This window comes from Vipera ursinii (genome assembly GCF_947247035.1).
Source record: "Vipera ursinii genome assembly, chromosome: 1".
Lineage (NCBI taxonomy): Eukaryota > Metazoa > Chordata > Lepidosauria > Squamata > Viperidae > Vipera > Vipera ursinii.
In genome coordinates this window covers 272,726,128-272,747,750 of record NC_139512.1, presented here as the reverse complement: position 1 = coordinate 272,747,750, position 21,623 = coordinate 272,726,128, and the positions used below count along the sequence as shown (strand labels likewise).

Here is a 21,623-nt window from a genome sequence, read left to right as displayed (position 1 = left end):
CCTGAGATATTGGAACACTGCTATCATGTCACCCCTCACCCTTCTCTTCATTAAACTACACATACCCAATTCCAGCAACCGTTCCCTATATGTTTTAGCCTCCAGCCCCCTAATCATCTTGGTTGCTCTTCTCTGTACCCTTTCTAGAGTCTCGACATCTTTTTTACATCGTGGTGACCAAAACTGGATGCAGTATTCCAGGTGTGGCCTTACCAAAGCATTGTAAAGTGGTATTAGTACTTCACTTGATCTTGATTCTATCCCTCTGTTAATGCAGCCTAGCACTGTGTTGGCTTTTTTGGCAGCTGCAGCACACTGCTGGCTAACCCTAACCCTTAAAAACAAGGGTTGGCAGAGCGGATCACAATAAGACCCCTTTTCATTTAGTTGGACGCGAGGAACCAGTGACAGCTCCCGGGCAGCTCCTGAAACTGCTCTTTAGTGCCTTATCGGAGGGATTAAAGAAAAACTTGGTGGTGATTAAAATAAATAAACAAAATTCATCTGAAGGCCAAGCCATGGTTTACAAAATAATACTATACTGTATTTTTTATAACTTTCCCAAGAATTCAGCACCGGGCACGGTTTGCTCCCCAATTGCAATTGAGCCTCACCAGATTTGTTCCCCCGCCCCGTCTTTTTTTTTAATTCTTTTTCTTTAATCACTTGGCCCGATAAAAATTTATTGAAACTCAAGATCTTGTTTATATAAAGTAATTATTAGCATGCTCTCTCCTGTCCCCAAACATTCACATGCAGTTTTGTTTTGTATGTTTGGTTCAAAATACTGTACAGGGGCTCATAAAAAGTTTAACCTTCCCTTTTTTTGTAGTGAGGCCAACCTCAATTATATTACATAAAGTACACACATGGTTTGTTTAGAAGGTGGTTTTTTTTATCAGATTGGCCACTGGCAAGATGACTGGCACTCCCACCAAGGGAGGACTGGTCCACTGTACATAGCAGCAAATAAACTGGCAGAGCATCCATCCATACCTCCCTCAGAGGTAACTAAATCTGTCATAATGGACAGAAACCCTCTGTTTACCTGGCAGTTCAAGAGGAAGGAATGATAAAAAGAAAACATGAGAGATGGGGGAAGAGATGAATTGCATCCCTGTGAGATATGAATTGCCTTTCACATCTACAACTAGCCTTTAATTCAGTAATCACTGATTGGGGGAATATTTCCTAGGGCTGATTTCAAAGAGTCTCATGTTCAATTTCAAGCATCTGAAATGATGCTTGTGGGCTATGAAAAGAAAATCTTTAATCCTTGAAGTCACTGAGTCACTACTGAGTAAATGGTTGATTGGTCTGTCTCAATATATGGAAGCTTCTAGACCAGGGCTTCCCAACCGCAGATGCTTGCACCTCCTGGGGGTGCAAGACGATATTCCAGGGGGTGCGAAAACTTGGGTTTAGAAGTTTCAAAATTATTTTTTATGTTGACGTCATTCAAAATTTGTTTAAATAAGTTTATTACTTTTGTAATGGGTGTGAGAATATATCAGAAGCGTTCTAGGGCTGCGGGGTATAGAAAAGTTTGGGAACCGCTGTTCTAGACTCTCCAAAAGAGAAGATATGGAACTACTTTAATATATGATATATATAAGAAAAGTTATGGTTCAGTCATGGCTTATTGAATAACCATAATTGGTTGGCTTTGTACAACACACTAAGCCTTTCTGCTTGTTGGTGGGAATTGCTGCTGTGCCACTAGTACTCAAACACTGGATTTTTATTTGTTGGTTTTATAGAGAGACAATACTATGATATATCAAATGCTAAATGAATATTTAAACCATATTTTTCTTTAAACATCTCTAGAATTATGCAAACTTTTAGTTACCTCCCAATCTACATAGCTAGTAAAAAGAATAACCAAAAGGGTATGAAGAAAGAATTGATCCTGAGGAAGAAAATAATATATAAAAAAGATCAGCATTCTACTACTAGGATTTGAAAGATAGTATACATCTGTTTATCCTTGGTGAAGCATGCTCAAAGGTAGGCTATTTTCTTAAATATGGATACTTAAGCAATGAAGAAAAATTATCTTGACTAAAACTTTAATTCTGAACCAGTTTTCATAATCACTAAATCAAGAGGTTTATAAAGGCTGGCCAGGCCAGACATATATAATTTCACCCTGTATGTTTTATTTTCCTGTTTGCTTGTTTAAGGGTCTCTGCACATGAAAGAAAGCTACATGTTCTGAGGAAAGAACACTGTAATATGATCTGAACATAATGTTCCTTCTAGTTTCTCAGATTTATCTATCTCTATGCAAAAACTAATCCCGAGTGCCGCGTAACAGAGTGAGCGCCTGTTACTCGTCCCAGCTTCTGCCAACCTAGCAGTTCGAAAGCACGTAAAAATGCAAGTAGAAAATTAGGGACCACTACGGTGGGAAGGTAACAGCGTTCTGTGCGCCTTTGGCGTCTAGTCATGCCAGCCACGTGACCACGGAGATGTCCTCGGACAAGCGCTGGCTCTTCGCCTTTGAAACGGAGATGAGCACCGGCCCCTAGAGTTGGAAACGACTAGCACGCATGTGCGGGGGAACCTTTACCTTTATGCAAAAAGTCAACATCTGCAGCTTAAAAGAAGCACACAAAAATTCTGTATTAATTGAGACAGAAAGCCAATTGCTTGGGAGAAAAGAAAGGGGATTTCTGAAGTCGGCTGTCTTCAAAATTGCAGAACAAGCTGATTCTCAGAGATTCCAGACAGAGGAAGTTTGCCTGCCTTTCTGTTAAAAGTGCAACGGATTGGTGGGTAGAATTCAAGGTAGCATTCAAGCAAGCAAGTAAAGCTTGAGATGTTTGTTTGATCAAACTGCCAAACAGCTTTCAAACAGCAGGATAAAAAGTAGTTTTAGCATGTGGGCCTCCTGCACCTATAGCAATTAGAGTAGCTAGGTAAGCAAATTAGAAAGTGGATTTGTCTAGAGACCAGATGGTTCAAAGCTGGACCTGCGAGCGCTGCCAAATCTTCCCCCGTCTTCTCGGAATCACGCTCATTTCCGGCCTCCGGGAGTCCGCCAGTGGTGCCCAAACTAACTTTGAAGGGCGACTCTACAGTCGTGAGTCTACGGTAACCGAGCCTTGGAAAAGAGCGCCGCTTGTCTACAGCTGTCAAAACCAGGGAGGAAGGGGAGTCGCGCAAGGCATGCCGGGATCGTGGAGGAGCAAACCGTGGCGGAAAGATCAGAAAGGCGGCTGGAAGAGGCGCCATGGCTGTGCTCCTGGAGACCACGCTGGGAGACCTAGTGATTGATTTATACACGGAGGAGAGACCGAGAGGTAGTGAGAGTGCAACGGGTACCGCGTGGGACAAATTCCGGGCCAGAAACCTCTGGACAAGTGCAGAAAAATTCCGGTTTAGCGATACTTCTCCAGCAGGGTTTACCGCGCTTGGAGAAGCTAGCACAGGGGTAGGCAACCTCGGCTCTTTTATGACTCGTGGACTTCAACTCCCAGAATTCCTGAGTCCTGGGAGTTGAAGTCCACGAGTCATAAAAGAGCCGAGGTTGCCTACCCCTGAGCTAGCACAACATTTGCGGAATGTGCAAAAAAATAAAATAAAAAAGCGCTACATTTTTCAGGGATGCCTCAGAATCTGCAGTTCCCCAAAATGCAGAATAGGAGCAACTCCAGAGATAGCGATGCTCTCGGGAGGTGGGGCTAGGGTGATGGAATTAATAGTATTGAATATTAATATAATAATATTAATATTATTGAAATTAATACTAGTTTTTCACATGGGATCCAAAGATCTCAGTCTTCTATTTTTCCAGGGAGAACTTGGACTGATTGTGGAAAAGCTCTTTTATATATATTTTTAAAAAAAACTTAGGGTGGCTCCATTTCTTTAATAACTTTATACAGTATTTACTTTGAGAATTATAAATGGCATCCCCGTTTTGGCAGTTATCAGTACTCCGGACTTGTATTTTATCTGGAATTCAATAAAAAGCATTGGTTGGGGGGGGGGGAAACAACTGCACGCATTGAGTACATGAAATTTTTCCTCTCTTGTTTTACTGTGATTTCACAGTAAAACACAGCTAATTCTCATTTTCCATCTTGGCTTTTTGAACTTGACTAATGAGATTCTCAGTATAAAATATAACTTTCTCTGCCCAATTTCCATTGAAACTCCTATCTGACTTGTAGCAGCTTGATTTCCCATTGATTACCCCACAAAACCCTTCCTTACCCCATAAAAAGCAAGAAAAGCTTCAGATTTAAACTTCTTATGTATCAGGATGTTATTAAAGCATAGAAATAAAACCTGTATAAAAAGATAACTCATTGCCTCTCCATGCTTTCTAACAAGCTTGCATGTTTCCAAATGTTGCATTAATGGTTAGTCCACATCCTGTCCTTGTCTAACTGAATTACTATATATTTTGTCCTGTTTGTCCCTGCATTGCCTTTTTTAACCTTCCTTTGTACCTCTTATAGTACTGAACTTTGGGAATTAGGACAGGAGCCTGCTTTTTCTCACTTTGTAAAGCACTGTATGCATTGATGACACTATAAGGTAATATTAGAACAGGTGTGTCCAGCATGTGGACTGAGACAGCTAGCAATGTGGCCTCCATGATAATTTTTTAACATTATGTGATTTATATACATTAATTATTTTATATGTGGCCCAAGGCAATTCCTCTTCATTCAGTGCAACCGAGGCAAACCAAAAGGTTGGAAGACGGATGTATTAGAACATGCTGTGATTGCTTAATATGAACGGAAGGCACTCTGCACATTAACATAGATGTCCTTTAAAGTTTATAACATGCATTGTTGGTCTAAGGTCCATATATAGAAAAAAATGGACTGCTTAGTTGAAAATAAGTCCTGCATTTTCCAATATTCTTTTTCTATAAGATTTGATAAAAATAGATAATATTTCTCTGTCATTTTAATCTGAACATTTATTCATGGTGTGCCATTTGTTTCATGAAACTTACCGGGGATTGTTGCTAGGCATTTTTTATTGAATTTGTATGAAAGAATAGCTTGCTTCTTTTAGGCAAAGGCCATAGCTGTTTCAATTGTCTTGTCTTTATTTCTTTTAGCTTGTCTAAATTTCCTGAAACTTTGCAAGACCAAATACTACAACTACTGCCTTATACATAATATTCAAGTAAGCATATCTGATTTTTTTCCTTTGCTTTTCCTTCATATATAAGACAATTTAATTGTGAGTCTTACATAGTAGATATACAATTTTAATCTAAGAAATACATATACTAAATGACCTCTTCCTAATCATGCATGCATGTGTATGTTTAAATTCCTTTCTTCAGTTGTAAAACAGAAATAATAGCATAGTCTGCCTTATGTAATTATTGGCACACAGAGAAGATTCTTAATAACATGAGGAGGATTTTTTAAATTATGTTAAATAATAAATTATATGTGTTCCGCATTGTTTCAGAGAGATTTTATCATACAAACTGGAGACCCCCTGGGGACTGGTCGTGGAGGTGAATCCATATTTTGGTAAACATTGTTTACTTTTGATTTGCATAGTCAATAAAACTTTTTGAATATAGCAGAATTTATTACTTCTTGGCATAGGCATTCATTTAGATTACCTATTGGTAATCTTCTTGGAACAAGAGGAATAAATCATGAACTTTGATAGTGAAAGTCTTTGTGCAGTTTATCAATCACTTTGGTCAACATATGATGCAGGAAAAAATTAAACTGCTGGTTTTAACCTAAAAAGCCTTAAATGGCTTGGCACCAAGGACAGCTTTTACTTAGAATGTCTTGATATGAGCATCTGATATGAACCATCTGAAGGAAAATAATTTAGTGATTCTTCATTTCCTTGAAGAACCGTGATGGCGCAGTGGTTAGGATGCAGTGTTGCAGGCTAACTCACTGTTCACTGCCAGCAGTTTGATGCTGAAGCAGCTCAAGGTTGACCTGAGGTTGGTAAAATGAGGACCCATATTGTTGGGGGCAATATGCTGACTCTGTAAACCGCTTAGAGCAGCGTTTCCCAACCTTAGGAACTTGAAGATGCGGGGACTTCAACTCCCAGAATTCCCCAGCCAGCTATGCTGGCTGGGGAATTCTGGGAGTTGAAGTCCACGCATCTTCAAGTTCCTAAGGTTGGAAAACGCTGGCTTAGAGACGGCTGTAAAGCACTGTGAAGCAGTATATAAATCTAAGTGCTATTGCGATTGCTAAGTCAGGGAGAAGGAATTGCCTCAATTATACAGTAGTCACTATGTTATGGAAGAATCTTTCCCTGGAAATTATATTTGCTCCAATATAGTAGACATTTCAGAAGCAACTTAAGATGGGCTTTTTTTGTATATGTGTGGCGAGACATAATGCAATTTTATGTGTGTATGGTGTCTTATTCTGGTTTTAGATTAATGCAATATATTGCTATGAAGATTATTAAAGTTTTTTGTGTACTACCAAGAGTCTTGTGATTGGGGTGATATGAAAAATAAACACATATAAAGTCTCAGTTATATAACTGATTCTGAAAGTGTTAAAAATGAATAGAACTGTCAACTTGTACTTCTCCATGCACTATACTGCAGTTTCTTTTCTCTCATACGGCTAGTTTTTAAAAGTTGTGCAATTTATTCTGAGTGATAATTTGTTTGTACATGTTTCAGCAAATTGTATGGTGATCAAGCTAGATTTTTTGAAGCGGAGAAAGTACCGAGAATTAAACACAAGAAAAAGGGAACTGTGTCAATGGTAAACAATGGGGGTGATCAGCATGGATCTCAGGTATGTCCACAGATCTGGAAAAGTCATGTCAACATATTAGGACATATGGAGGTTGAAAGCACAGATGTGACATTATATTAAAAAAAACAAAATGGAAAAAAATTACATTGGAAAAATATGTTTTTTCTGCAGTATTAGCAAACCAGATGCTTTCATATTTTAATTGACCAAGACTATTCATAAACATGGAATTAGGTGTACAAACAATTTTGACTGATAGGGGAGGCATAATGGATCTCACTTAAAGCAAGAAATTTGGTCGTCAGCTTTGAATCATAGCCAGCATGATTTAGGTAGATTTTTATTCCCGTAACAAGATTTTTCATGACTTTATTTCCACTCTTCTTCTGCTTGATTTGCTCTGGTGGCAAATTTAAACAGTATGGAAGAAGAATTGAGAAATAATTTGTTCCCTCTTTTACCGGTCTACTATAGAGAGCGTCCTCTCGTACGGTATTGTGGTTTGGTATGCTGGTCTGACAGCCACGGATAGGAAAGCATTACAGAGGGTGGTGAGCACAGCACAAGACATTGTGGGCTGTCCCCTGACACCACTGGATGACATCGCCAGGGCTCGTTGCCTTGGAAGAGTGAGGAAGATTCTCAGATGACTCACACCCTGGACGGTAACTCTTTACTCTCCTACCATCGGGTAGGAGATATAGGAATATAGCCAGCCACACCAACAGGCTGAAAAACAGCTTTTATCTGTGGGCTGTTAGGCTTTTGAACGGGAATTTTTTTTTTAAACTTTATGCAGAATTGACTTGCGAGGCCGGTGTGTTGTGCAGTTAGCTGACATGGTGTAATAAGAAGGAGGTTTGTTGTCGCTGTGAGTTGGGGGGTGGGAGCACGAAGGGAGGCTCAGCTAATCTCAATGTATACATGGTTGTACTTTGACAATAAAGGTTCATTAGTTCTGGCAGATGGACCACTCCTCCACTATTCCACTATTGGGTGAATTCACACTGTTGGGTGACGTCTTTTGATATAATCCAAACTGAACTTCAGTTTATTCAGCCATACCAACTACATCGATGGTAGATTTGTTGTAAGATTACATTGTTTTCTGGGTTTGCTGAAAACCTTAGTGGAACTAGATCTCAACATGGTTAGGTATGACAAGTCAAATAACCTGAGCATAGCACTGAATCTGGAGGAGCTCTAAACAAAATTCCTGTAGAGAACAAACAATTGACTCTTGTATTGCCTCAGAAATAATCTCCAGGAAAGACTGAAATCATCACAATATGACACCACCTTCAGTGCCTAAAATTCACAGAAAATTTGTGACATCAGAAGGTTTTCTGGTGAATGAATCCAAAATCAGCTAATGTATCAACAGACTGAAATGGAATAGGTGAAGATTTTCATTAGTTTGTCAATTCCAATTCATTATTTTTCTTGATTTTTTTTTAGTTTCTTATTACTACAGGAGAAAGCTTAGATTATCTGAATGGTGTGCATACAGTGTTTGGTGAAGTATCAGAAGGCATGGATGTATTGATGAAAATTAATGAGTCCTTTGTCGATAAGGATTTTGTTCCATATCAAGACATCAGGTATGAACTAAATCTTCTACAATTGATAAAAGTGCAGAGTGTAAGCAAAATTCTGCTGGATTAAACAAAAGTTGTGTCTATCAAAGGCTTCCAAAACCCAAATCAAAAGGAGCTATAGTTTTCCCTATTGTTATGCTATTACCACTAAAGTTTTGATAGATCTATTTACTATGACTTCAAAACTCTTTAAACATTTGCTGTGGAAGTGAATTCCATAAATGAATTATGTGTAATGAGGTAAAAGAGTTTCTTCAAACTCCCCTAAACCTATTGCCATCATACCTTTCATGTATGACATTAGTCCTTAACTATATTTGGTAGTAGAGAACAATTTTATGAACTAAATTTCATATAATTCGAAGGCAATTGTTGTTATTGGAAGGCAATTGTTGAATTTCCTTTCAGCATAAGCCAGATGAATGCTTTCAGTTAATGTGTAATTTTATAGTGTCTGAATTTTATAGTAACATATGCACCCTCTGTCAGTGTTCAAATTTAAAATAAAGTTTAACTTATAGATTTTGTTTTCAGATAAATGAGTTTTGTTGTGTAGGTGTTTTTTGATGCAGCAGTGAATTAATATTCAAAATTATTGTGAAATGGAATCTTGAACTGAATATGTTTTCTATTTAGGATAAACCATACGGTGATCTTAGATGATCCATTTGATGATCCCCCTGGTTTGGCAATACCAGATCGTTCACCAGAACCTACCAAAGAACAATTGGATGTGAGTGTTGCTTTTTAACTTGAGTGTGGAGTTAATCAAGAAATATGTTTATATTCCCCTAGTGTACCTGCTGATTTTGCAGATGTATAGAACTTTGTTGTTATGTTCTCACAGTGGCCCAGGGTCATGTTTGACTTGGAGGAAAAAAAAGACTTTAATGTGGGAACATATTGCTCAATAAAAGTAACTGTGTCCTTTTCATTGGCAATAATACAGATTCTTCAGTTTCAATAGAATCTTAGTTTCAGCTTCAAGATAGGAAAAATATCAATGGCAACAGTTGCAAGTATTCTTTTCTAAATATATACTGGGTTTTTTTGCAATATTTGAGTGCACACCATTATTCCTGCAAAATAATGAACAACGTTAGAAGTATAATTCAGGCACGTGCCTGCTGAGAATGCACATCTATGTCTTTACTAACTGCTGATCTCTGTGTTTTCTGTGGGAAAACAGAAGGTGTGCTAACCGTGCCACATTACACAAGTATCATTAGCGGCGATGTGCATAATTACGCTTCCAATAATGTATATGGCAATTACACAGGGGTGCACATTAAGTTCATTTTTTTAATAATTTATTTAGCTGCCCATCTCACCAAGTTACTCTGGGTAGCGAACAAAATTATCATCTGATGATAAGGTGATAACGAAGAAAAAAAATGATAACGAAAGGGGAAGAATGAAAAATGAATGGAAATCTGTAACTGCCTTCTGCAGAAGTGTAACCTTAGTAAAGGTGGTCCTCAGTTAACAGCGGTAATAAGATCTGGAATTTCCATTGCTGAGTAACGCAGTTGTAATGTGCGATATCGCATGACTGCATCATTTAGTGACAGCAATCCCAGCACTTCCCATTGCTGTGATTAAGCAAGAATCATGGGTTGTTAGGCAAGGACTTCTTTGCAATTTCTTGTTGGCTTCCACAAGCAAAGTTAGTGGAGAAGCTGGCAGAAAGTTGCAAGTCCCAGGTGGCTCAGAAGGATGCTGGTGGGCAGGTAAGTAGCCGCTGCAAGGTATGGCAGAGTCAGTGCATGATAAGTGTGGTAAACTTTCAGGTCGCTGCTGCAAAGTGTTATAAAAAGATGAAGCATTCATTCTAAACCGTATTAAATATCTATCTCTTTGTTTTTAAATAAGACAGAGTGGGAGAATAGGTGCCGATGAAGAAATTGATGACTTCAAAGGAAGGACTACGGATGAAGTGGAAGAAATTCTGGCAGAGAAAGAAGCAAAAACACAGGCTATTCTCTTGGAAATGGTAAATACATATACATATGTATAAAGGTAAAGGTTCCCCCGCACATGCGTGCTAGTTGTTTCCAACTCTAGGGGCCAGTGCTCATCTCCGTTTCAAAGCCGAAGAGCCAGTGCTTGTCGAGGACGTCTCCGTGGTCATGTGGCCGGCATGACTAGACGCCAAAGGCGCACGGAACGCTGTTACCTTCCCACCGTGGTCCCAAAAATTGGTCCCAATTTTTCTACTTGCATTTTTTACGTGCTTTCGAACTGCTAGGTTGGCAGAAGCTGGGACGAGTAACAGGCGGTCACTCTGTTACACGGCACTCGGGATTCGACCCGCCAAACTGCCGACCATTTGATCTGCAAGCTCAGCATCCTAACCCACTGAGCCACCGCGTCCCCTATACATATGTATACATATATACATAGAATTTATATTTTTAATGTCTTACCATGAAAACTTTAGTAATCCCTACTCATTGCAAGACATGAATAAGGATTGTTTAATATCATCTATTGTAATCTTGGGCTTTTTTAATGAAATATATGAATCAGGTGTATTAAAAAGCATTTAAATTGATAAATCTCTGTAATGTTTTTTCTTCTGTTGATGGTCTTTGAAAGTAAACATATGATTCATTAGTAAATCAGGTTACAACTTGACACCACAATTATTGCTTATAAATCAGTCCTTAATCTTTGTAGAATCTCTGAAGTCAGAAGCACGAAAAAAAGAGATGGATGAACCTTGACTTCTTCACAAGTTGCTATTTCAGTTGTAGCTCAGGAGCCTATTGTTTTTTTAAGAAAACTATCATCTTTTAAGCATCTCATCAGAGAGAGGTCATCGAACAGAAAGATCTGCTTTTTCCATCCTTAAGGCTTCAGAATAACCTTGAATAGCATATTCACGTTGTACACATTCTCACAAAATGGGAGTCCTTTTGATAATGTGTACCCATTAGTGCAAATTGTAGGAGTGTTGGAATAAAGTAAAGCAAAATAAAGTAATCTGTCTTGCATTGTTCCCCAGGTTGGAGACTTACCTGATGCAAATATCAAGCCACCTGAAAACGTTCTTTTTGTCTGCAAACTTAATCCTGTGACAACCGATGAAGACCTTGAAATCATATTTTCCCGATTTGGTTCTATAAAAAGGTAAGTGTTGAACATTTGCAAAAGCAACATTAGCAGACCTTTTATAAAAAGTGCAAAATGTAGTCCTTGCTAGTGAAAAATCCACAAGGAACTTTTTTTTTTAGTCACACTAGCCTAGCAATACACTTAATATAGATATTACCTTGTATCGATAGAAATACTTTTCAGACCTTTGGTGATTGCCTAATCTGAAAGTGTTTTTTCCTAAGGGGGGAATCTTACAAAGTTCTCTTTAGCAGACTTTAAAAAGATGAAAACAATAGTGATAGGGGAAGTTCAGCAAGTTTTCAATTTAAGCTCAATATACTTATGTGTGTCTTAGGGTAAGGATTTTGAGTCTTTCACTCACAGTAAAATGCTCCGGGATGGAGACAGGCCTCTTCTCTGCTAAAGAAAGAACTGTGAATTATCAAATATGATTGCTTGAATCTTTAGTCTGAGAGCCAACTGTTACAATGCCACTTATTAAGTATTAGAAAAATAATTACTGTAGACTCTTCCAGCACTTTTTCTTTCTGATTTATTATAATATATGTATGTCTATTCTCCTTAGGTTTTTTAAATGGCTTTTTTGTATCCTAAATCAATGATGTCAGAAAGTGGTTGTCTAATTCAGTGTGATGGCTAACCTGAATGCACTTTTAAAGCTTATTGTATAATATGTTGAAACTGAACCCAGTGATCCTTACTGACCTCGTTAACTAAGTTAGAACTTGGTCCAACCCTGAAACTAATCCCTAGGTCTAAAGCAGGGGTGTCAAACTGCTGGCCCGTGGGCCAGACGCGTCATCAGGAAACCGCGCCCACCCCATTGCAGGCAATGGAGAAAAAGCTCCAATACATTGCACGACATCAGGTGACGTTGCGAGCTTGACATGTCTGGTCTAAAGGTAGCAGTATAGGATAGAAAGTGAAAAGCAAGACTTCTGTTTGTAGTTCTACTAAACTCACACATTCTTATCCATACTGTAACTTCTGATACCATAGTGGCTGATGAGGACCTCCACAGACTGAGTGCCGTGAAAGCTATGGGACGATTTCCATGGCTTATTAAAAAAAAAAAATCTGAATATTGCGTGATATACAACTGCTATCTGTATGGTTTCCTGAACAAAATGCGTTGATTTTTCAGTTGTGAAGTGATTCGAGATTGGAAAACTAGTGAATCTCTCTGCTATGCCTTCATTGAGTTTGAAAAGGTGTGTAACTATATACAGTGTATAAGAATATAAACCAAAATGAATGCTTTATGTACAATTTTACTAAAGAGCACTTAGCATTTGAAATATATCAGTTCCAAGCATTAGGAGAAGAAATTCCTGCTTTTAGTCTGCATATCCTTTCCCTATCTTTGATGTACTTCCTAGATTTCCATTTACATCTGGAAACCACTTTGTTCTTTTTAAAATTATTATTAATTACCCTTTCACGTCATCCTTTTTAAATGAAATGCAATAAGGTACAATGGGCAACATGGTTAAGTGGGGAGAACTAAGAGCATGATGCTGCGAAACGTCCGTTAGAAACTCTTAGTAATTAGCAGGGGAAAATGGGGCTTTTCACATCTTCTGAAATATACATAATAAATGATTAAGAGGGAAGATTCCCTCTTGTTTACCATTATGTACAAAAATCAAATGACCCCCGAAAATCAACACGTGAATGTGTTTGGGATTTTTTGGGATCCCTTGGTTTATAGGCTGGTTTTATTGGCATTACCTGGCCACCCATGGTTAGCCTAACCATTATTCACTCTGTTTATTTATTTAGAAACTGCCCGTTTCCCTCACAGAGCGTCTCTGTGCAGTGTACAGATGAAATGTTAAAAACATAAAAAATGAATATAAAAATTTAAAATAAGGCAAGGATAGTTAAAATTTTTAATTTTTAAAAGGTAGGAGGAAGGTCTTCAGTGCACTAACCAGCCCCACAACTGGATGCTCCCAGCTAGATATAGATATTTTCAGAAAGCTAGGAGAGTGAAGCCCCACCTCTCCCTCTATGGGGAGAATATGCCAGAGAGTGTGGGTAACTTCTCATTAACAATTAATTAACCCGATGGACAAGTTCACAATGTAATTACAATGTAATTTACAATATAGACTAATTTGTGGCTCAGCCTGTCATGTGAACATAGCCACAGACTGGAAACCTGAAGAAGTAACTGTGATTCCATCTTTGTAAGAATTGTAAAGTACTGAAACTACTAGTGTGTTAATGCTGGAGTTCTATATTAAAGTCAGATTCTACTTAACAATAAGGCATTGGAATTGTGCATCCTAAGCTGACTCTGCAGGCTAGGCAGTATTAATGCTGTCAGAAATTTTTATGGCAAGAACTACTTTTCTCACTTCTATGATGGCATCAAAGAGTGGTTATAAATTTTCTAAGTTTAATTATACTTCTTTTGAAACATATATCAGGAAGAAGATTGTGAGAAAGCTTACTTTAAGATGGACAATGTCTTAATAGACGACAGGCGAATACATGTTGATTTTAGCCAATCTGTTGCAAAGGTGAAATGGAAAGGAAAAGGTAACAAGATGTATAAATTATTTCTATTAATTCCACCCATTGTAAGTTCCTTATATTATAGGCAATGGGAGGGACACAGAAAGTATTTGTCAGATATATAGATTTGTTGACCATGAAATATCTTCAGATACGATCCCTTCCCAATTAACCATTTATAAAGGTGCATATTCTACTTTTCAATCTTGTAATTATAGAAAGATGCTAAGTAGAAAATGCTAAGTTTGCTTAATAAATAAATGCATGTGGAAATGTTGGAAGTTTTGACTATGGAGTTGGCTTTATCAGTATTAAGAGCATTAATGGTGTAGCTAATAGACTGAAATGGAGTAGCTCAAACTATTTGAATCTGATCAAAAGGTGTATGTGCCCATTATTAGAATTGGCATCCTTTGCGAACCAGACTATTTCTACTCTGCTTATCAAAAAAAAAGTTAGCACAAAGCAGCACAAATTATTTGTTTAGATTTCTGCATGGGATCTCGTGACAGGTGCCTCTCGGAGGCCTTAACTGTTTCTGAAATATTATTTCTGTTTGGAGCCCATTTCATTAAAGGTAAAGGTAAGGTAAAGGTTTCCCCGCACATGCGTGCTAGTTGTTTCCGACTCTAGGGGCCAGTGCTCATCTCCGTTTCAAAGCCGAAGAGCCAGCGCTTGTCCGAGGACGTCTCCGTGGTCATGTGGCCGGCATGACTAGACGCCAAAGGTGCACGGAACGCTGTTACCTTCCCACCGTAGTGGTCCCTATTTTTCTACTTGCATTTTTACATGCTTTCGAACTGCTAGGTTGGCAGAAGCTGGGACGAGTAACAGGTGCTCACTCTGTTACGCAGCACTCGGGATTCGACCCGCCAAACTGTCGACCTTCTGATCGACAAGCTCAGCATCCTAACCCATTGAGCCACCATGTCCTTTACCATTTCATTAGGACCTCCCTAAAAAGGTTTATTTTGCACAGCAATAATGAATGGCTCTTTCCGTACCACCTTGCATTCAAAATTAACGCCAGCTTACTTCTCTTTATATAAACAGGTGGGAAATACACCAAGGATGATTTCAAAGAATATGAAAAAGACCACAGCAAGACTTCTAAGTTAAGTCTGAAAGAGAAAGCAAAACCCAAGCAAGAGTATCCTGAACAATTAAATTATTGCATGATGCATCGTAGTTGTTTTAAAAAGCAGAGTCGTGTTAGTCGATTGTGAGTTGATAGAAGAATTTCTTGACCTCCCAGTCCAGAGTTGAGAGGGTGTGGCTGGTCCAAAATTACTCAACTGTCTTCCATGCCTAAGGAAGGACTAGAACTCAAGTCTTCTCCTCCTGGTCCAGCACCTTAACCAGCACACCATCCTTGTCTTCAGATAAGTAGAAAGATAAGTAGAACAATACCTTATATAACATTCAATATGTATATGGAACTATTCAGAACAGATTGAATATGGAATGATATGCGTATTATTCTACTTTATGCACCAATATTAAAAGTATTTGTAGAGATTGCTAAATACCTCTAGATCTAATGTTGAATGTTATATTAATGGATGGATTTGCACTCCCGCATCTAATTTCCAAACTTATTTTCTTGGGGCTGTGATGTAAGCTCTCTTGTTATACAGCTTTCATACATGGCCTGATGGGTTTGGGGTTTTAACATTATTTTAACTAACTTACCACATTGGGCACAATCATTTAACTTTAAATCTTGTATCCTGTATTCTTATTTTTATTGCCCTGTACACCGCCCTGAGTCCTTCGGGAGAAGGGCGGTATATAAATCAAATAAATAAATAAATAAATAAATAAATAAATAAATAAATAAATAAATAAATAAATAAAATTTAGTGAAGAGCCAAGTTAGATTTAGGAAATCAAGAGTTCACTGGCAAGTGCTTCTTCTTTTAGGTGTTTCTGAGAAACCTCAATTAAAGGCCTGTTTAGGCTTTATGATAATTGTATTATGTAGGAAATGAGCAGTGTCTAATTGGGGCCAGAATCAAAATTGTTTTAACAGTTGCAAAAAAAAATATATGTTTCCATGTGGTGAGTGTATTTGCTATAGTATAGATCCTCCTAGTTAAATTTCATTTTCTTGTGAATTGGGGAGATCGTGTATTAAGTGTCGCTCTCAGTTCCCTCTTTCAAAGTCCTAATGTTGCTTATATAAAGACAGTTTTGCTTTGCATTCTGGCTGAGTCATACAGGAAAATTGACAAGTAAAGCTGCGAAGTGGAGGGTTGCCATCCGTTTACCACGCAGAAATCTTTCGGCCGCTGCCTAGTTATGTCTCAGAACAGTTACGAAATAGAAAAATCTGGGATTCTGATGGCCACACGTAAGAACTGGATGATTTTTTTTTAAAAAAAAAATTCCATTCAGAATGGTGCGTTTCAAAGCTTGGCAAAATCATTGCAAAGAAATCCTGAAAGGGATGATTTGCTAGCCGATTCCTTTACGTCTGAGGGGTGCCGCCAAATTATTTCCTTGCCCTTCGCTGGTCAACTGGCTCAAATACAGTGTCTGCATTTATGGACTCTCTCTCCCTCCCGCCTCCCGTTGCCTTCTGGCAACGCTATTGGTCACGCTTTCCTTAACAGACCTCCGTAGCTCCAAATACGATCTTGTGCTGGAGAATGAAGAGGAGGAAGCCAGAAGCAGCCACAGGCACTCTGATAAAAAGAGGAAGCATTACCATTCAGACAACACTGATGAGGAGGAGGAGGAGAAGAGGAGCAAAAAAAACAAAGTATTAAATGTTTGTCCTTTTATTGGAATGCTATCTTTAATTGGTTCCTTCCTGTGAGAAGAGAGCAGGGCTGTTGTGATTCAGGGTCAGCCTGTGGGTTCGGCAGTTGGGTCGGACGACTCAGAGGAGGAGGGGGGTGTTGAAGACCTTGCTGAGGGGGTTGAAGATCTTGCTGATGATAGCCCTCAGCCAGGCCCCTCCCACTTGGTCACCACGGAGACCCAGCTGTGTGAGCCTGACAGTGTGGATGAAGATGACCCACAGCTGGCCCTGTTCAAGGACGCCCGACGCAGGAGGCAGTCAATTAGGAGTAAACAGAGGAAGGCAATGGGGCTTCTCGGAAGGAGGCAGAGAGAAGCCACGCCCTGAACTCTATATAAGGGGAATGTGTGGGGAGGGCTGGTTTGCTGAAGGCAACCGCTTGGATAGTTTGTGTTTCTTAAAGCTCCTGTTTCTTGGTTCGTGTCTTGTTTGTTTTTGTAGCTATAAATTTGGCAGGCGTAATTCCAGCCTCTTGCCGGTTGTAAAGGGGTTGTCCCTGCCTTTTCTGCAGGGCCGGTAGCAGGCTGGTACAGAACAAGGGCCTAGGGCTTTTCCCGCATTTAAGGATGTCCATCCCTTTATATCCTATTCCGGCGTTATCCTATTTGCTGCCTCAGCATCGATGAAAAGTTTACTCTCTACATTCCCATTTTCAAATACAGAGCTTGCTCGTTGTTAACGTCTTCTTTTGGCTTCTGCACTCTACTGGAAATCCCCTTAGCTCTGCAGAACATTTTAGAAAAACTAAAATATGACCTCAATTAAAAGACAGGAAATTCAACTTTGCCAATAGGTAGAGAAAAAGAAGAAAAAAAAACGCTTGAGCTAAGAATCTGACACAAGTGACCTTTTGAAAATGTAGTTGTGATCTGTTAGCTTCTGTGTGTGTGGTTTTTTTTTATGATGTACGAAAATGTTCTTAGTTACTATCAAAAATTAATCTCATCCCCTCTCTCCCCCCCCCCCAACCTTATGACAGCTTGGAAAAGATTAGAGATTCTTACTGTTGCTTAGCTGCTCTGTAGCGTTGCAAACACAAATTTGGGGCAATAGTTTGCAATGCAGTGATGGCAGAGCTGTTAAATGAAGACTGCAGTGTAAAAGATTTACTGAGCTAATTAACTTATTTATATGAATGAAAGGAGAAAGAAGGGAAGAGCCATCTCCCATGTCCTTTTTTCCCCCCATGTTCTTACAATAAGCCACTGACTACTATGGCCTCACTATTTGCATTGCTGTCTTCTCTTTGGAGGAGGTTTCTGTGTTGTCTTCGCCAGATTCACTGCTAAATCTTAAAAAGTTATTTGCGTGCTGTGATACTCCTTGTATGCTTAATATGCCCAATTTCTTTCTCTGCCCTGCCATTTTATGCACTGTTCCTGATACTAGTTTAAATTAGTTGTCTTGCTATATTCTTATTTATGCATTTGCAAATAAGAAGAAACCTTTGGCTTTATCTCCAATATAATTTCATCAGATATCTGTTTTTGGCTATTAAATATTCCCTCAGCATTTTTTTTAATCCCATTTATATCCCGCCCTTCTCCGAAGACTCAGGGCGGCTTACAATCTAAGAAGCACAAATCAATGTGCTTAGCAATAGCCTTCATTCTATGTATATGCCTGCTTATTAGGGCTTTCACACACATCCCAAGTGGCATTTTTACAAAGTCAGCTTATTGCCCCCAACAATCTGGATCCTCATTTTACCTACCTCGGAAGGATGGAAGGCTGAGTCAACCTTGAGCCTGGTGGGACTCGAACCTGCACTAATTGCAGGCAGCTGGTGTTACTTAAGGAGGCATTAGCCCACTGCTCCACCAAGCATTCCAAGTAATTCATCGAATTTCAGGCTTTTCAGAACTACTGATTTTTTTGCTTATGATCCACACACTCTTTACTCTTGAGTACACCCTTTTCATACAGTCCTGGGTTTCTAGTTGTCTGATTGTGCATTTCCACTTGGATGTCTTTTTTACCTGAAATTTTATTTCCTTCTGATGGTAAATAGTGTTCTCTTGATAAGTTGTAAAATGCAAGGTCCTTGAAACCAGAACCTGTTGACTTAATAGTGTTCTAAAGTGCTGTCTAAAAACATCAATGAAGTGGAATATAGATGATGATGATGTTGGAAAGGACCTTGGAGGTCATCTAGTCCAACCCTCTGATCAGGCAGGAAACTACCATTTCAGACAAATGGCTGTCCAGTCTTTTCTTAAAAACTTCCAGTGTTGGAGCATTCACCACCTCTGGAGGCAGGTTGTTCCACTGATTAATTGTTATAACTGTCAGGAAGTTTCTCCTTAGTTCTAGGTTGCTTCTCTCCTTGATTAGTTTCCATCCGTTGCTTCTTGTCATTCCTTCAGGTGCTTTGGAGAATAGCCTGACTCCCTCTTCTTTGTGGCAGCCCCTGAGATATTAGAACACTGCTAATAATAAATGCAGTTGCCCTTTACCTTCACCTCCTGCTGTACTAATTAACTATAAGGCCCCTCATAGTTAATTTTCTTTGGAGGTACTCAAAAAAGTCTGCAATTGGCTCCAATAATGACAGTCACTGCCTTAATTTGATAAAATTATCTGTTTAAGTCAGCAACCATACATTAGGTAGATTGACTAATGCTGTATTTTAAATTTTAAAAGAGCCTTGGTGGAGCAGTGAGCTAATGCCTCCTGAAGTAACACCAGCTGCCTGCAATTATTGCAGGTTCGCATCCCACCAGGCTCAAGGTTGACTCAGCCTTCCATCCTTCCAAGGTAGGTAAAATGAGGACCCAGATTGTTGGGGGCAATTAAGCTGACTTTGTAATAATGCCGCTTGGGGGGGGGGCGAAAGCCCTAATAAGCAGGCATATACATAGAATGAAGGCTATTGCTAAGCACATTGATTTGTGCTTAAATTGTAAGCCGCCCTGAGTCTTCGGAGAAGGGCGGGATATAAATGGGATTAAAATAAAATAAATAAATAAAATCACAAAGCACAGCAATTTCTAATTTTTTGTTTTTATATTTCCTATTTTTTTTAACAAAATAAATTGATATTATCCCAAATTGAGTAAACTGAAACATAATAGGAAATAAAAGCAGCTTAAAATGTTATATTAAAATAATTTGGGGAAAAATTGTTTTACACTTCAAATCATATTTTTTTTAAAAAAAACAAACCCACATATTTGTATACGTATGCAGGATAGATTATTTTGTTCTTCCCAGAGGTTTCCATTAAAGGTCTAGCAATGCATAATTTACTTAGAATTAATTGGTGCGTTGCTATTCGTTCTGTAAGACGAGCATGAAAACGAGCAGGCAGAATTTGAAAACTCTTAGTGCTCTACCTGCTCCTCTTCTCTGCTCATCTGTTTCATCAATGCAAATAACCGCATTTTCGTCCTTCTTCTCTCAGGAGCCTAGCCGAAGGCACAAAGAAGAATGCAATAGGGAGAAAAGAAAAAGTGACAAGCGAGAGAGATGCCGGAGCCGTTCTCGGGAGAGAGAAAGCCACCACAAAAAGTCTAAAGACAAGCATTCCGAGGAAGCCTGGGACAGAGACCATTATGAAGAGAAAAAGTCAGACAGGAATCCCAAAAAGTCCAAAAATAAGGAAAAGTCCAAATATAAATAAGGACATTCTTGGCATTTGTCTGCCTTAGAAACTGCCCAATGCCTCCCCTTCCAAAAGGTCTTCAAGTTCCCTCTGATTCTGCCTCATGGAGTTCTGTGGGAGGATATCTTCCTTGGGTGGATTGTACTGTTATGTTTGTTGCCTTTAAAAACTGCAGACTGTAGAGAAATTAAGAGAAATTCATGCTACAGTACAGTAACAAGGAGTCTGCAGCGTTTGGGTTATTAAGAATAGCAATCTGCTACTGTTACTGCCAGAAAGGAATTCTAAATCGCTTTTAACTCTAAAAGGACTTTATTCAATACTGGATGAATGTACTTCCCTTTTTCTCATAGGAAACTTAGTGAGTGAAGCGTGTATAGTTACATGAATGAGGGAGATCTGTTTTTGTTGCCAGTTGAGGCTTCCCTGTTGTATTTATACAAATAGATAATGTTGAAGTTTTATATATATATATATACACACATATATATATTATTTATATACATATACATATATACATATATACATATACATATATATATATATATATATATGTATATTTATATATGTATATGTATATAAATAATATATATATATAATAGAAATATACACTAGTACGATACATAGTTCATCATTCGTACTAGCCCATGCAGTTGGTACTGTTAAGAGTTTATCTCATTGAAGTGGCTCTAAATACCCGTCGTTTCAGAGAGAAAATGAGAAGTCTCACTTTGCACTATTTAGCAGTGTACAATATTGACACACCTAGATTGCCACAAAAGAACGACTACCACATTTTGTACTAGCTGCAATATCCCCGTGCAAATCTTTAGTTTCACTGCCGTCTAATATAGCAACATCAATCTATTTCAGCAAATATATCAGTAAATCTATGTCAGTTAGGAAGCTGTAGCAAATCCTGTGGGTTTTGTATTTGGATTCAGCTTTTTAAAATTTAGCTTTGTTTTGGTAATGTAAAATTGTACATTCTTAATAAAAAAAGCTATCAGTCTCCTTATACGTATGTGGTAGGGTTTTCCCCCCCTTCTAACTAGATTCATTTTATGAAAGCAAATGAGTCTATAACGCAAAATATCTAAACCAAAATATGGCAATGACATGTTCTGGAAGATGTAACTACCTGTCCATATAAGCAGACAGTATCAACAAACATGCTGGTTAAACTATAGCTACAGCTATAATCTTTAAAAGAGTATTTTTTTAAAGTTTTTTTT

The 21,623-nt window shown here is 38.5% G+C and overlaps 1 protein-coding gene across 3 annotated transcripts; it reads left to right on the top strand.

The window, feature by feature from the left end:
- Positions 1-1,985: 1,985 nt before the first annotated feature.
- Positions 1,986-21,400, top strand: PPIL4 (peptidylprolyl isomerase like 4). Of its 3 annotated transcripts, none has more exons than XM_083372354.1 (13): positions 1,986-2,010; positions 5,090-5,157; positions 5,452-5,516; positions 6,659-6,776; positions 8,196-8,338; positions 8,972-9,068; positions 10,212-10,328; positions 11,343-11,467; positions 12,600-12,666; positions 13,891-14,002; positions 15,032-15,128; positions 16,604-16,742; positions 20,188-21,400. In XM_083372354.1, the coding sequence occupies exons 1-13, from the start codon at positions 2,001-2,003 to the stop codon at positions 20,404-20,406; spliced, it is 1,377 nt and encodes a 458-aa protein (XP_083228480.1). In that variant the 5' UTR covers positions 1,986-2,000; the 3' UTR covers positions 20,407-21,400. The 3 variants fall into 3 exon arrangements, with proteins under 3 accessions (XP_083228480.1, XP_083228479.1, XP_083228481.1); XM_083372353.1 differs by lacking the exon at positions 1,986-2,010 and adding an exon at positions 3,194-3,308; XM_083372355.1 differs by lacking the exons at positions 1,986-2,010; positions 20,188-21,400 and adding exons at positions 3,194-3,308; positions 17,331-17,441 and having other exon boundaries at positions 16,604-16,817.
- The last annotated feature ends 223 nt before the right edge of the window (positions 21,401-21,623 follow it).

Bases quoted from the DNA above. Each gene is read 5' to 3' on its own strand.
- PPIL4 (XM_083372353.1), top strand. From the start codon at position 3,239: ATGGCTGTGCTCCTGGAGACCACGCTGGGAGACCTAGTGATTGATTTA. The intron at 9,069-10,211 runs GTGAGTGTTGCT...TAAATAAGACAG, and splicing joins CTACCAAAGAACAATTGGAT to AGTGGGAGAATAGGTGCCGA. The intron at 14,003-15,031 runs GTAACAAGATGT...TTATATAAACAG, and splicing joins GGTGAAATGGAAAGGAAAAG to GTGGGAAATACACCAAGGAT.